The sequence below is a fragment of the Myotis brandtii genome, unplaced genomic scaffold (genome assembly GCF_000412655.1).
Source record: "Myotis brandtii unplaced genomic scaffold, ASM41265v1 scaffold129, whole genome shotgun sequence".
Lineage (NCBI taxonomy): Eukaryota > Metazoa > Chordata > Mammalia > Chiroptera > Vespertilionidae > Myotis > Myotis brandtii.
Genome location: NW_005354551.1, coordinates 1,526,250 through 1,540,913, shown reverse-complemented (window position 1 = coordinate 1,540,913; position 14,664 = coordinate 1,526,250). Strand labels below are relative to the sequence as shown.

The window sequence follows — 14,664 nt, the reverse complement described above, 5'->3', positions numbered from 1 at the left end:
CATCGATGTTTCAAACTCTCTATCCCTCTCCCTTCCTCTCTGTAAAAAATCAATAAAATATATTTTAAAAAAATAAATTAAAAAAAATACAAAACACTTAGATATGTAAACCAAGTTATGAGATAGCCAAGGAAGAATGAATTTGACTGAAAAGCATAACAAGAGGTACTAAGAAAAGGCATGAAAATAGCCAAGAAAATATAAAATGAAAGCGGTTTAAAGAGGAAAAAAGCACCACCTTCCTGCTTTGGCAAGACCCTTGGTTGCCAGTGTTGGTGGGCGAGGAGGGGAGGACCCGCAGGTGGCCCAGGGGACACCAGGAGGCCCAGACCACGCAGAGGATGCACCACCCGAGGAGGAGGAAGTGACTGGCGCAGAGGCGGGGTCTCATTCTCTGCCCCAGCCTCGCTCCCTACGCTCAGCCACGGCCACGCTGCCTCCTTCGTTCCTGGATCCACTCCCTGTTCCCAGCACTGACCCCTCTGGGCCCAGAACCCTCTGCCTTCAGGTGCTGCCTCTTAGCTTCCAGGCCCCACCTTAGAAGCCACACCTCCCTCACAACTTCCTGTCCCCATGAAGGTGGCCCCAGGAGCTCCTGGGGTGAATGCTCACGTCCACTAATGGGGGCCGGTGTCCTGGTGCACTCGGCCTGTGGCAGTGGATTAAGTTGTGCGTTTGTGATGTGGACATCTGCACTTCAGTGAAAGTGGGACAATAAAGCCGCCTCCCGTCCCGGTGTCTGCAGTGTCATCACCCCAGACTCTGTTGCTTGTTTCTCTGTTGTTGTTTCTTACACACACACACACACACACACACACACTCTCCCACTGGAAAGTGAGCCTCAGCCCAGCCGGCTGGCTCAGTGATTGAGCATCGACCTATGAACCAGGTGGTCATGGTTCGACTCCTGGTCAAGGGCACATCCCCGGGTTGTGGGCTGGATCCCCAGTGTGGGGTGTGCAGGAGGCAGCCGACTGATGATTCTCTCTCATCGTTGATGTTTCTCTCTCTCTCTCCCTCTCCCTTCCTCTCTGAAATCAATAAAAATATATTTTTTGGTTGTATCAAACTGTGTATTAAATATAATCATCTGTATGTATGTATGTACAGTGGGGCCTTGACTTACGAGTTTCATTCTGAGACCGAGCTCGTTAAGGAGCTCGTTAATTCAAATTACTCTGTCAACTCAAAGCAAAAAACGGCCGAGAGTACAGCTAGTATCTCAAAAAACTCGTTAGTCGGGACACTGGTAAGTCAAGGCCCCACTGTAGTTCATAGTTAGAGGTAGAGAAATAAGTAAAAAAAAGTGGTAGAAATAAAGTAGCAATAGAAAGAAAGTAGAAATAGAGAAATGAGTGGTAGAAAATAAGCGGTAAGAAAATAATTAGGAAATACCAAATAAAGTGGAAATCTCCTAGGTTTTGTTTAAGCTACTGTAAAGCAGAAGATGTTTATTATTATTATTATTATTATTTTAATTAAGCCCCAGGACAGCAGACACACACCTGACCCTGTGGCTGCTTCCACTAACAGATGCCGTGTGAAGGGTGAATGGATGCCCGCCTAGCGCCGTGGGGCGGGGCGGGGCGGGGCAGTGGGCCTCCGCGAGGGCCTCACCTTCCTCTGCATCTTCTCCAGCAGCTTGCTCTTGGCCCTCACTTCCTCCTGGATGGAGTCGTAGACGTTGAGCAGCACCCAGTCCCCGCTGTCCTCGTCCGATTTCTGCAGGGCGGCCACCAGCTGCTTCCTGCGCTCGTCCGCGTAGCGTTTCCGGCGCTTGTGCTTCTCCTTCAGGTCCTTGTTCTTGGCCTGCTCGCCACCGACCACCTGCTGCTCCAGCAGCTGCAGACTGCCGGCGGGGAGAGGAAGCACACAACAGTACCTGCGTCACTGAGCGCTCGCCGTCCAGCGGGACCCACGACCCTCCCAACAACCCCGCTTCCCACAGGCCTCCACTGAGGCCCCGAGAGGCGAGGCCACAGGTTCAGGGCCAGAACCAAGGTTCCTACCGGACCTACCTAACTCTACCGCGGCCGTGGCTGTGCCCAACAGGAAGGGTGAGAATCTCACCCACCCGCCACCCGCCTCCCAGAGCTGAGGTCAGCAGCAGAGCAGGCTCCGCTGTGCTCCCAGGAGCCTGGTGATGGGCACTGCCTGGCCGGGAGCATCCCCACACCCAGCCCCGCGGGCACATGCTGAGTGCAGTCAGTCAGTCAGAGAAAGACCAGTCCGTCTGCTCCCACTGACACGTGGACTCTCAGAAGCAGAACCAGCCAGCCAAGCTCCTGGACACAGAACAGATCAGGGCTGGAGGGCTGGGGTGTGGGGCTGGCCAAATGGTGAAGGTGGTTAAAAGGCACCAGCCTCCAGTTATAAAACAAGTCCTGGGGATGTCACGTACAGCATAGAGACTAGACTTAAAAACACTGTATTGCATATTTGAAAGTTGTTAAGAAAATATGCCCTAACCGGTTTGGCTCAGTGGATAGAGCATCGGCCTGCGGACTGAAGAGTCCCAGGTTCGATTCCAGTCAAGGGCATGTACCTTGGTGCGGGCACATTTCCCAGTAGGGGGTGTGCAGGAGGCAGCTGATCGATGTTTCTCTCTCATCGATGTTTCAAACTCTCTATCCCTCTCCCTTCCTCTCTGTAAAAAATCAATAAAATATATTTTTTTTTAAAAAGAAAATAAATTGTACGAGTCCTCATCACAAGTAAGACGTTGTGGTAACTGTGTAGAATGCCGGATGTTACCTAGACTCACAGTGGCAATCTTCTCACAATGTACACAGATATGGAATCAGTACGTGGCATGCCTGAAACTTCCATATATGTCCATCACACCTCAATTTTTTAAATGCAAAAGAAATACATCCAGCACACAATGTTTGATTGGGAGGAGACATGTATAATACATTTTTAAAATATTTACATCCCAAATGTTCAAATTTGTTTAGAGTTCTGCCCTTTATTTTTTTAAAAAATATATATTTTATTGATTTCGGAGAGGAAGGGAGAGGGAGAGAGATAGAAACATCAATGATAAGAGAATCATTGATCGGCTGCCTCCTGCACGCCCCCTACTGGGGATGGAGCCCACAACCAGGGCATGTGCCCTTGACTGGAATCAAACCCAGGACCCTTCAGTCCGCAGGCCGACGCTCTATCCACTGAGCCAGACCAGCCAGGGCTAGCGTTCTGCTCTTTAAAGAACAGGTTTAAGTGACCACGAGGCAAGGCTCATGTGGACTCCTCGCTGCCCAGTAAAGTGCCACTAAGTGTTTCAGACGTTGCCTTGTTCCACAGGGACACAGGCTCGTAACCACCACTGCCTCCTAGAGCTGATGGTCAGCAGCAGAGCAGGCCGGGCCCTCACAGCAGGTCAGGGTTTGCTCCAGGGCCAGAGGGGGGCTGTGCAGCCTCAGTGGGGGGTCAGGAAGAATCTGTGGGCACCCCCACACCCAGGCGTAGCTCCTTCCCGCCCCGTGAGGGGTCCCGCCAGCCCCACGCTGCGGCCCTTACCGGGCAAGCACCTGCTGCTGGTCCACCATGGGCATCAGGTCGTCGGTGAGCACTGCCACCTCCACGCCCACACTGTCCCTTCTCGAACTCGCCATGGCCAGCAGGGGCTGGACCTCGGCCTCCCCGACAGGCTCTGCTGCCAACACCTTGTCTTTGTCCCCTTCCTGGTCCAGGTCAGCCTCCTGAGAAACAGAGAAACCTCAGTGGAGGGGGGGAGGCAGCCCCCGACAGCAGCTCACGGTGGCCTCCGTCCCACCCGGGGCATTGCGGCCCTCACATGGCGTAGGGACACCAGTTACACAAGAATGCAGCCACCAAGGCCCTCTGCTGCCCTTGCCCCAGCGCCCGCTCCCTCCCTCTCCCGCCCGCCTCCAGGCTTCCCGAGGCAGCAGGGCGGGTTCTGTAGGTACAAATTGATCACAGCCCTTTCCTGGTTACAGCTCTTCAGGGGTCCCCGCTGCCTCTGCAGTAAATCCAGTTTCTTCTGTGGCCTGCGCGCCCTCCGTGCCCACTCCTGCCTCCCCCTGCCACCCCGTCCACCCTGCTGTTTCTCCAGCCTCACTTTCTGTTGCTGAGAAAGTCAAGACCTTTCCAGCCCCAGGACTTTGGCCTTTGCTCTCCCCTGGCACCTTGTCCCTCCTTGGGTCCCTCTCAGTGTCACCTTACAGTAGGGCTCCCCTGGGCTACCCATCTGCCAGCTCCTACCCAGTGCTCAGATCCAGAGGTTGGCAGGTAGCTTCCTCTCTCCAAAAATGTGAGTAGATTTAAAGCCTTCCTCTCGTTCCCTGGGGCCTGCTGCGCTTTCTTAAGCAGAAAAGGGCGGGTCTGAGAGCAACAGTGTTCAAAATGCCCCCCTGGTTCTCGGCGGGGTCCCTGACAGCACCCCAGCACCGCCCCCCGCCCCCCACGCACACTGGGCCTCTCTGCCTTAGACAAGGGTTCCAGGCAGAGGAAAGCTGGACAATCCCTGAACAGCGGCCTCTTATTAACGGTTAATAAGAGGCCTGACAGCGCCTCCAGCTTGTAGATGGCTTTGCAATGGGCCGTCTGATGAGCTGGGGTGGGCTGGGGTGGTTGTCCCTGTTTTATGAATGAAAAAATTCAGGTGGGAGAGGGAGGGGACAAGTGGAGTGTCACAGGAAGGACTGGGCCCCTGGAAGTCCTCCCAATGCACAGCCAGCTGGCCCAGGTACTCACTGTCTCGGGCAGGAGGCTGCCCTCTGCCTCAGCTTCAGCCCCGAAGTCACTGAGCTCAGGGACATCTGTCAGGGAAGGGTGCTTGCAGGAGGGAACGGGTGGGGCCGGAATTCAGCCTCTGCTGCCCCACCCTGGCCTCCCTTGCAGCTCCCCACCCCCACCACCTCCTCCTGCCTGTCACTGAGGAGAGAAGGGGCAGGAACAAGAGCAATGAGATGAAGGGAGAGAACAGGGAAGAGAGGAAACAGGAGAGCGGAGACAGGGCGTGCTCTGAGCACCTGCTGTGTTCCAGGAGCGTTACCTGCCCTGCCTCACAGGAAGCACCCATCAGCCCCATTTTACAGATGAAGAAACTGAGGCCCAGATAGCAACTGCCCAAGGTCACACAACTAAGTAAGTGGCACAGCCAGGACCTGGACCCAGTCCTGTCTGACTCAAAGGCCTGTGCTCTACACACACACACACACACACACACACACCCATACACCCACGGAAAGAAGAGGCAAGGCAAGGAAAGAAACAAACAAAAAGGAAAACACTTCACCCTGGCTGGTTTGGCTCAGTGGATAGAGTGTCAGCCTGCGGACTAAAGGGTCCCGGGTTCAATTCTGGTCAAGGGCATATGTCCAGGTTGCTGACTTGAGCCCCAGTAGGGGGCATGCAGGAGGCAGCCGGTCAATGATTCCCTCTCATCACTGATGTTTCTATGTCTCTCTCCCTCTCCCTTCTCTCTGAAGTCAATAAAAATATTTAAAAAAACTATTATAGAGAAAGGGCAAACAGCAATATTAAAATATTTCCTCTAATTAATTCCCCTTTAATGTGCATGAATTTCGTGCACCGGGCCACTAGTTTCAACATAAAAAAAAAGAGGGTTGGAAAGTGAGAGGACTGACGAAGCAGCAGGATGGAGGAGGAGCAGCGCGGCCAGATCCACGGGAGGTCCCTGAATGGTAGCTGGAGCCCCGCAGACCCAGCCCAGCCTGCTGCTCTGACCCCGCGAGAGCATGAGGGTGGACCAAGGCCTCCCTGGCTCTCTCAGGCCTGGAAGCTCAGTGTAATCATGGCAACTCGGCAAACTCCTGTGCTGGTGTCCCTTCATCAGCAGAGCAGGTGTCCTCCTGGCATAGCCTTGTATCTTGACCCCAACTTTCCTACCGATTTACAGAGCGTGACACAAAGCTTGTCTTTCCCAGACCCCTGAACGGGAGGCCCTGAGCCGGCCACAGGCCAGAGCCACCACCAAGATGGTGGGGTCGGGGCTAGAGCCGCAGCTGGAGCTGTCCATCCCTGTGCGCCCAGTGACCCCCGCCTCCCGGCTGAGCTCTGTCTGCTGAATTCCCGCCCGGCGTCCTGCATGGCATCAGCTACCTGCATGGGGACCTTGGGTATGTCCGTCTGGGGCGCGTCTGCCAGGGCCATGGTGGACGAAAGCCTGGCCAGCTTGGCTTCCACGTTGGCAAAGGGGTCGTGCAGGCCGGGGAGCAGCTCCAGGGGCACTAGCTGGGGCTCCTCTTCCTGGAGGAAGGGCTCCTCCCCCAGCAGGGCCTCCTGGCTGAGCTCATCCAGGAAGTCCTTGCTCTTCGCCTCCATCTCGGGCACAGAGGGGAGCTCCAGGGTGGGGGGCTCCTGGAGCCCAGGGAAGGCCTCGGGCGTGGAGGTTCCTTCCAGTGTGGACGACTCATCAGACCCCAAGGAACTGTCGGACTTGGAGGTCCCCGCCCTGGGCAGGTCCTCACACTGGGAAGGAAGCCCAGCCGTGGAGACGCCCTCGCTGGGTGGAGGGTCGCTGATGGAGTGCGTCTCAGGCTTCACCGGCATCTCATACTGGAAGGCAGGTGTGCACTCAGACACGTTGGCAAACTCGGCCTTGGACATGACTTCGGTGTCGAAGAGGACTTCTGCCTTCAGGACGGTCTCTGCGGATGGAGACCTTCCCTTAGCGCCTTAAAGGTTGGAATGAGGAGGCCTTCCCTGGAAGCTGGTCCAACCCCACCATCTCCAAGAGACCACCTGAAGAGTCAGAGCCCCCAGGCCCTCTCTCTGCCCCAGCATCTCTGCCCCAGCCCTCTCCCCCGCCAGCGGAACTCAAACCCTGTCTCCTTCCACCTCTTCCGGGAAGCCTTCCCTGACCAGCCCGTGGTTTCTCCATTCTCTGACCTCCCCAGCTGTTAAGTGCTGGGCTCTCACCACCTGCCTTGGGACTGCTTTTAACAAGCAAGCCTGTGGGTCTCACTGCCTCCCCAGGTGAGAGCTGATGAACAGCAGATTTCACCCCCAAATCCCCAAGGGGTCCCCGCTGAAGTGCCCAGCTCAAGGCTCTTGTCCACAGGATGGACATGCTAGACCCGTGGGAGTTAAATGAACACCGTGGATGAGTGTTAGACCGAATAAAGTCACTCAGAGAAGAGCATTCAAACTGGACAGGAGGGAGCTCTCTGAGGGGCAGAAAATGCTGGAACCTGCCTCCCTCTTCCTCCGGGTGTGCACGGAGAGTGGCATCCTCCTGCCAGACGGACTCCAAACCTCAGTTTGCACACTTGCAACGTGAGGACTCAGTGAGTCCCTCCTCCCTGAGCACCTACCCAGGGCCTGGCACACAGCAATGCCCAATAAACAGTACTGATGATGTGTCCAATATTGTCATCATTACAAGATGGATTTTACAATGTTTGGGTGAGTACTAGGAAGCCTGGGCTGCTTGGCACCATGGGTGTTTGGATGATAGTCATGAAGTGGAACATTCTAGAATGTCAAAAAGAAGACAAAAACGCCCACCTGGGTGTGGCTCAGCGGTTGAGCATTGACCCAGGAATCAAAAGGTCACCGGTTCAATTCCTAGTCAGGGCACATGCCTGGGTTGCAGGCTTGATCCCCAGTGTGGGGTGTGCAAGAGGCAGCCGATCAATGATTCTCTCTCATCATTGATGTTTCTCTCTCTCCCTTCCTCTCCCTTCCTCTCTGAAATCAATAATAATATATATATAATATATACATCTACATATATATCCTATATAATAAAAGGCTAATATGCAAGTAGACTGAACAGCAGAACAACCAGTTGCTATGACATGCAGTGACCACCAGGAGGGAGACACTCAATGCAGGAGATGCCCCCTGGTGGTCAGTGCGCTCTTACAGGGGAAGCGCCGCTCAGCCAGAAGCCAGGCTCATGGCTGGCAAGCACTGTGGTGGTGACAGGAGCCTCTACCTCCTCCACAGCAGTGCTAAGGATGCCCGACTGCCGACTTAGGCAGTCAGAAATCCCCCCAAGGGCCCCTGGACTGTGAGAGGGCATAGGCCAGGCTGAAGGAGCCCCCTCCCCAGTGCACGAATTTCAAACACCGGGCCTCTAGTGTGTGTGTATCCTATATAATAAAGATGTAATATGTAAATTGTCGTTACGCCATGAAGCATAACAACTGACAGCGTAACGACTGGATCATGGATCAACAGGAGGGTGGAGCAGTGAGCTACAAGCGGACGGAGAGCTACAGGAGGCAAGGCAGCAGCAAGCTAGGGGGGGGCGGGGGGAGCTTTGTTACACCGTGAAGCGTAACAACTGACAACGACCGGATCACGGATCAGCAGGAGGATGGGGCAGCGAGCTACAAGCGGGCAGAGAGCTACAGGAGGGGGCAGGGCAGCAAGCTATGGGGGGGTGGGGGGAGCTACAGGAGTGTGGGGCAGTGGGCGGAGAGCTACTGGAGGGTGGCAGCGAGCTACTGGCACACAGATTCGTGCACAGGGCTACTAATATATATATACAAAAACTTCCAGAAAGGTTCAAGTTCTTTCTAATGATTGAATGCTTATTATGGGATATTATTATGGGATATGGTTGCTTTGGTAACAGATGGACTCAAAAATGAGAGACAGTAAAAAATGCAGAAACTCTAGAAGAGGACTTACCCATGACACATGGGGGATACGTTACAACTCTCAGTTGGCCTTGGGTGAGGGCCCCAGCCTGTGGCCAAGGCACCACGCAAGCAGTGCTGTGGGTGAGAACACTGGCTCTGGGGCCAGACGGTCTGGGTTCGAATCCTGTCTCCACTCTACCTGCTGTGTGACTTACCCTCTCTGTGCTCAGTTGCCTCATTTACAAAATGAGAGTCATTGTGGCACCTACATCGCTGGCTGCTGTGAGGAGTACACAGAACGAACCCTGGTGCGTACCAAGTGCTCTATAGACGCCAGGGGGTAAAATGAGGTGGCAAGCAGGCCGGTCTCCCCCCAGAGCCGGGGCAGGCGCGCACCTGTCTCCTTGCGCAGGCTCTCCTCCAGCGTGGACAGCTTCACGTCGTACGAGTTGCGCATGGCAGTGATGTCCTCCTCCAGCCGGGCCCTGGACTCCTGCTCCACCTTATAGTCGGCCCGCAGCTGGGCCAGGCGCTCCTCGTACTCCTGGGGGGTGGAGCACAGGAGGGCAAGCGCTTTATCACCATTTCAAAACACAGCTTTCAGTATGCCCACCCCCCCAGTGATCCAGAAAATACAAATAAGCCAAAAGAACTGAATTAAAATTACCCACCCAACACTGGAATGGCTGCTGAAGACCCTACTAGAACTTTTCCCTGTGCATGTTGAACGGGTGAATAATGCATGTGTGTGTTTGTCGTCTATTTTCCCACACGGCAATACATCAGGAACACCTCTTCGCATCAACAGATAGGTTTTAACCAAAGGGTCCTCAACCCAGTCCTCCCACTCCCCTCCCTCTAGCCCTCCGTACCCCGCCCACTTCCTGTCTCACACTTCACAGAGAACTCTGAAGCCTCTGGCCATGAACTTCCTCACCTTCCCAGCCCCACACCTTCCATCCACCTGCAGGTCCGCCCGCCCCAAAGCTCTGCGTCCTCTCTTGTGACAGTGGACGAACCATCTGACACTGAGCCGCCCCACCGGGGACTTCACTCTTTCAATCCCCATCTCCCTCCTACATCACGGACTTCTCCCTCCGTTCGAGACCATTCCCAGCAGTTTACAAAACCTGCTCTCTTCCTCCCAATTTTAAAAGCAATAAAACTCTTCCTGGATCCCATGTGCGCCTCCAGCTACAGTGCCCGTGCCCAGAAGGTGCTCAGGAAACCGTGATTCAATGGGAGCCAAGTGCAAACCCCGGCAATGAGACCCCTGCAATAGGAAAGCTGCCACTGTACCCATTCTAGAGATGAGAAACGGGCTCCAGCGCTTCAGCAACCTGCCCAAGGTCACAGAGCCTGTGAGAACTGGACCTGCAGACTGTAAAGCTGCATGGACCCTAGGAATCTTCTAGCTCAAATCCTGCCCCATAAGACTAGGAGACTGAAGCCCACAGTCACACCTCCAGCTCACGGCTGAGTCATTCCCTGGCCCGGCACCCTCTCCACGGCACGCAGGGGCCACCTCCCTAATCCCGGGCGCCCTGACTGGTTCTGGAATGGGAGGGCGAGAGGACAGACCCCCTCAACGCTTCCTCCCAGTGTGGCTCACAGAAGAAACTCTAGGGTCAGGAAACAGACTTGGTGGTGGCGGCCTCTGGGGCAGGCACCCCCATTCCCCAGGTCGATGGACCCTGGAGCCTGCACAGCGTCTCTTCTCCCTGGTGACCACTAGGGGGCGGTGCCTGCCCACCCAATGGGTCTTCCTTGGGAAGGAAGTTTCCATCCCACCCCCTGACCAACCCTTCCCACCCCCAGTTTTGTGACCAATGGCCACCTGTTGCTGTGGTTCCAGACCCACTCTGAGCCCCCAAAGTGTGACCTCTCACTCTGTGGGCCTGGGCTTGGCATTGCTGAAGGCTGCCTCCTCACCCTGCCCCCGGAGCTCCCAGCAGGGAAAAGGCAGACAGAGCCCCTGAGCTCCCAAACCTTCACGGGGCCAGGACGGTGTCCAGCTGAGCCTCTCCCTGAACGGTAACGGCCTCTGCCTTCCAGGGGCAGCTCTCGGGGACCCTCAGTCCATTTCCCCAGCCTCTAGTCCACAGGACGGAGGCCCCAGGCCTTACCTGGTCTGCCCCCCGAGGCTGGGCCCCGGGCCCCCACAGCCTGACCAGGCTCCCAGGGCCTCAGGGCTGGTCCCACCTGAGGTCATAGTTGAGTGGCAAAGGCCCAGCAACAGACACGTCCAGGCCCCAGGCCCGGGCCCTGCAGCTGTTCCTGCTGGCATCGGGCTCTCCACCCAGAAAAAGCCAGGGCCCTAAAGGACTGCCAAGTGCCAAACCCCACCACATTCGGGCCTCAGAAGGTGCCCTTTAGCAGGAACCTCCGGAAGCTAACAGAGCCTGGAGTTGGGGGCCGGCTGTGTTAAGTGCCCCCCGCCCCCCAACCCCAGGGATCAGCTCCGTATTTGCAAATCAGGGTGTTACCTGCCCTGCCGTTCCCGGGATCCTAGGAGCCCACATGTGGGAGGCGGACCCAAGTGACAGCTTTTTCTGGGAGGCTAACACCCCACTTATCCACCAGTCAAATGGGCACCTGGGGGCTCCCCACCGCCCACCACAGCTGCCCTGCTCTCAGCCCAGGCTTCTTGGCACCTGCTGTGGGGAACAACTCCTCCCATCTGACCTCCGCACTCCGCACAGGCCACTCCCACTACCAGGAAGGCCTTCTCCGCTTCCTCCAGCCCACAGCCCCCCATGCCTGCTGTGAGGAGACACGGGGCTCCTGCAGACACCCCCACACCCCTTCCTGTTCTCCCACTCATGTGGGATGAACTGGACTCTGGAGTCTGGAACCCGAGTTCAAATCCCAGCTCTGACTCTCCTTAGCTGTGTGACCTTGGGCAAATCATGGCCCCAGGATCTCTGCCCGCTGTGTGAGTCCAAAAGGGAGACTGTTGTGCCAACCCCATGGAGATGGGGGGTGAAAGGACATTTTTCTGGAGGTGGTCGCCTGCCGGCCCCACCTGCCCGCCCACTCTCCCACCTGCTCCGGGTCTCACCTCCCGGATCAGCTGCTTCTCAGCCTCCGTGTCATGCTGGATCGCAGGCGGGGACCATGGCTTCTCCTCAGTCTGGACAGGGTTTGGGAGCACCTGGTTGGACAGCAGGGCTGGGGGGGGGGGCAGAAATGAGGGGCTGTGACCGGGGTGCACACCGTTTGCAGGAACTAAGCAGCAATCCGCAAAGACAACCACATGCTCGTTCTAACGGACTTTAGAGTATTGAGCTTATTTGAAGCGCGTCTCTATGTAAAGTGCTAATTTACTCAGTCATTTCAGAAAGATTTCTTGAGCACCGCCTGCTCTAGGCACTGGGGGTGTGGCAGCGAACAGAACAGACAATGGTCACTCAGCTCATCCCACATGATGGTCTGCTGGAGCCCCCCCTCCCCGGAGAGAAGGTACCCAGGAAGTAGAGTCTGGATCCAATTCACCTCTGTGTCCCCAGTGCCCAGCACAGGTCCACACGGAGGGCGTGCTCAGAGAACTTTGGATGGATGGGTGGGTGGGTGGAAAGATGGATAAAAGGGTGGATGACAGGATAGAGAGAATGAATGGGTGGTGTGGGTGGTAGGCTAAAAGGGGTGGGTGGAGAGAATGGATGGGGGAGGGATGGATGGGTAGATGAATGGATGGATAGAGAGGAAGGTGGGTGGGGAGCTGGATGAATGGAGAGATGGACTCAGACTCCTCTGTGCTCCCTTCCCCAGAGGTTTCTCAGATGAGAAGAAACCTTGGCGTCCTGCAGCTGCAAGAACCTTGCAGACCTGCCAGGTATGATTTCTACCAGCAGATGACAGCCAATGCCTGGGCGCGAGCACTGCCATCACAAGGTGCCCAGTGGGAGTGGGGTTTGGAGGTGGAGTGAGTCACCCCACTGCTGAGCAGCACAGCATCACGCTGCCGCCTCAGAGGCAGTGGGCAGACAGGGGGCAGGGAGCAGGTGACAGAGCCCCCCTCCCAGCTGATGGGACAGGATGGACACCCTGGCCTCTTCTGGGGGCATCAGCGAGCAGACCCCTCCGGCTGTCACTCCCCAGGGCTCTCCCTCACTGGTCCAAAGCCAGGTTCCATGAAGCTGAGGGGACATGGGACGTGGCCTCCGTCTCTCCGGCTCAGCTGGAGGCAGGCAGACCCAGGGCCGGAGCCTTTCTCCTGGGCCCCCTGCCCCTTCCTGCCACCTGGTCCGAGCCGCCCACCTGACAGGTTGCTGAGGCCCATCTGCTGGGCCAGGATCGCCTTGAGCTTCTTGATCTCCTCCTGGTACTCTCGCAGCAGGGCGTCCTTGGGGTCCTCGTTGATGTGCGGCTTGTTCTTGATGTTCTTGGCTCGGTTGGCGTAGCGCAGCGTGCTGAGCGTCTCGTCGTAGTTGTTGTCGGCAGGCGACAGGCAGGCCACCATCAGCGTCTTGGTGTTGCCGCCCAGGGAGTCCTGCAGCAGCCGCGTCAGCTTCGAGTCGCGGTAGGGGATGTGCTTGCAGCGCCCGTCCACCAGGGCCGAGATGACGTTGCCCAGCGCGGACAGCGACAGGTTGATCTTGGTGGCCTCCTTGAGCCGCTCCCCGGTGGCCCCCGTCTTGGACTGCCGCTCGCTGCCCGCCAGGTCCACCAGGTTCAGCTTGCCTGCCCGCAGGTGGTCCTTGCCCCGCTCGTCTGCAGACAGACCCGGCGCGGAGAGGTGAGGGCCTCTGGTGGAGACCCCCCCCATTAATGAGGGCAGTTAGCCATCAGGCACCCCACCCACCGAGTGCTCCCCGCCCACCGAGGGCCTCATTTCAGCCACACAGGAGCCCCATGCAGGAGGCGCTCTTACTGTGCCCCTCTTACAGGTGAGGAAACTGAGGCTCAGAAGGGGCATTTAACTTGCCCAAGGCCCACAGCTGCTAAGGGGTGGGGCCCGGATCAGCCCCCAGGGCTGTCTGATTCCAGGAAGCAGGGGCTGGGAGGTAGACTATTCTCTGAGAGCAGCAGACGTCTATGGCTATCACAGCAGCTCCTACAGATGCCTGTGAGGCCAAAGGGGTGCGTGTGTGTGTGTGTGTGTGTGTGTGAGAGAGAGAGAGAGAGAGAGAGAGAGAGAGAGAGAGAGAGAGAGAGAGAGAGAGAGAGAGAGAGAGAGAGAGAGAGAGAGAGAGAGAGAGAGAGAGAGAGAGAGAGAGAGAGAGAGAGAGACTGGGTCACCAGGGAGTTGTATTCTTAAGGCAGAAGCATTGGCTCTGGAGACTCTTGGACCTGTTCCCATCCCACTTGCTGTGTGACCCTGGCAGAGCCAGGCACCTCTCTGATCCTCAGTTCTCTCCACAAAATGAGACTGAGCAGAGCTCCCCCTACGCTGGTTGCTGGGGGGTGAAGTAAACCGACAGCACGTTTTTCCAGGGTCCCCGCAGGCCTGGCGTGGAGCGCAGCCTCCGAGGACAAGCCCAGTTCCGCAGCGACTGGCGGCTGTGCCAGCGGAACAGACCCCGCCTGCCCCCCGGTTGGCGGCAGGGGCTCGGAGCACAGATGTTGAGGACTCAGACCCGTGGGGGTTCCAGCTTGACTCCGTCCCTCAGTGGCTGTGAAACTTGGGGGGAAAACTTCACTTGCCCCTGAGCCTCAGCCTTCCTCTCTGTAAAGTGGGAACCAAAGGCCCTGAGGGGTGTTGTGAGGGAGGCCTGCACCAGCAGCACCTGTGGGAGGGCTCGGGGCGGTGCCTGGCACTTAGCAAGTGCTCATTAATCGGTGGCTGTTGCTCTTACTACTGTTAATAATTCTTTTTTTGTCTCTAGATGACACCATACATGGTTCCACATGAGATGAGACAGAGTGGGGGGCAGGGTAGGGGCTTCCTCCTTAGTTTACTGCTGGTTAAAACCAGAATTGGCCTAGTTTTGCCCATAAGCACAGGGACCTGAAGTAAAGAAAGAAAAGGTTTAGCTGGTACTCAGGAGAGGCTTGGACATGGGAGGGGCTTGATTTTTTGGGCTATTACAGGAGGAGGGGGAGGAGGAGGAAGAGGAGGAGGAGCAGGAGCAAAAGGAGG

The 14,664-nt window shown here is 56.6% G+C and overlaps 1 protein-coding gene across 9 annotated transcripts in view; it reads right to left on the bottom strand.

The window, feature by feature from the left end:
• KIF17 (kinesin family member 17) overlaps positions 1-14,664 on the bottom strand; it is a 30,258-nt gene that overhangs the window by 5,766 nt on the left and 9,828 nt on the right. For 7 of the 9 annotated variants that reach the window (XM_014534347.1, XM_014534348.1, XM_014534350.1 and 4 more), the window contains 8 exons: positions 12,843-13,295; positions 11,644-11,753; positions 8,979-9,126; positions 6,091-6,638; positions 4,720-4,800; positions 4,228-4,326; positions 3,523-3,704; positions 1,618-1,849 (listed from right to left, as the gene is read on the bottom strand). In XM_014534347.1, coding sequence (XP_014389833.1) covers positions 1,618-1,849; positions 3,523-3,704; positions 4,228-4,326; positions 4,720-4,800; positions 6,091-6,638; positions 8,979-9,126; positions 11,644-11,753; positions 12,843-13,295 — 1,853 coding nt within the window. The remainder of the gene's footprint in view (positions 1-1,617; positions 1,850-3,522; positions 3,705-4,227; positions 4,327-4,719; positions 4,801-6,090; positions 6,639-8,978; positions 9,127-11,643; positions 11,754-12,842; positions 13,296-14,664) is intronic. The other 2 variants (XM_014534349.1, XM_014534351.1) reach the window with 2 other exon arrangements.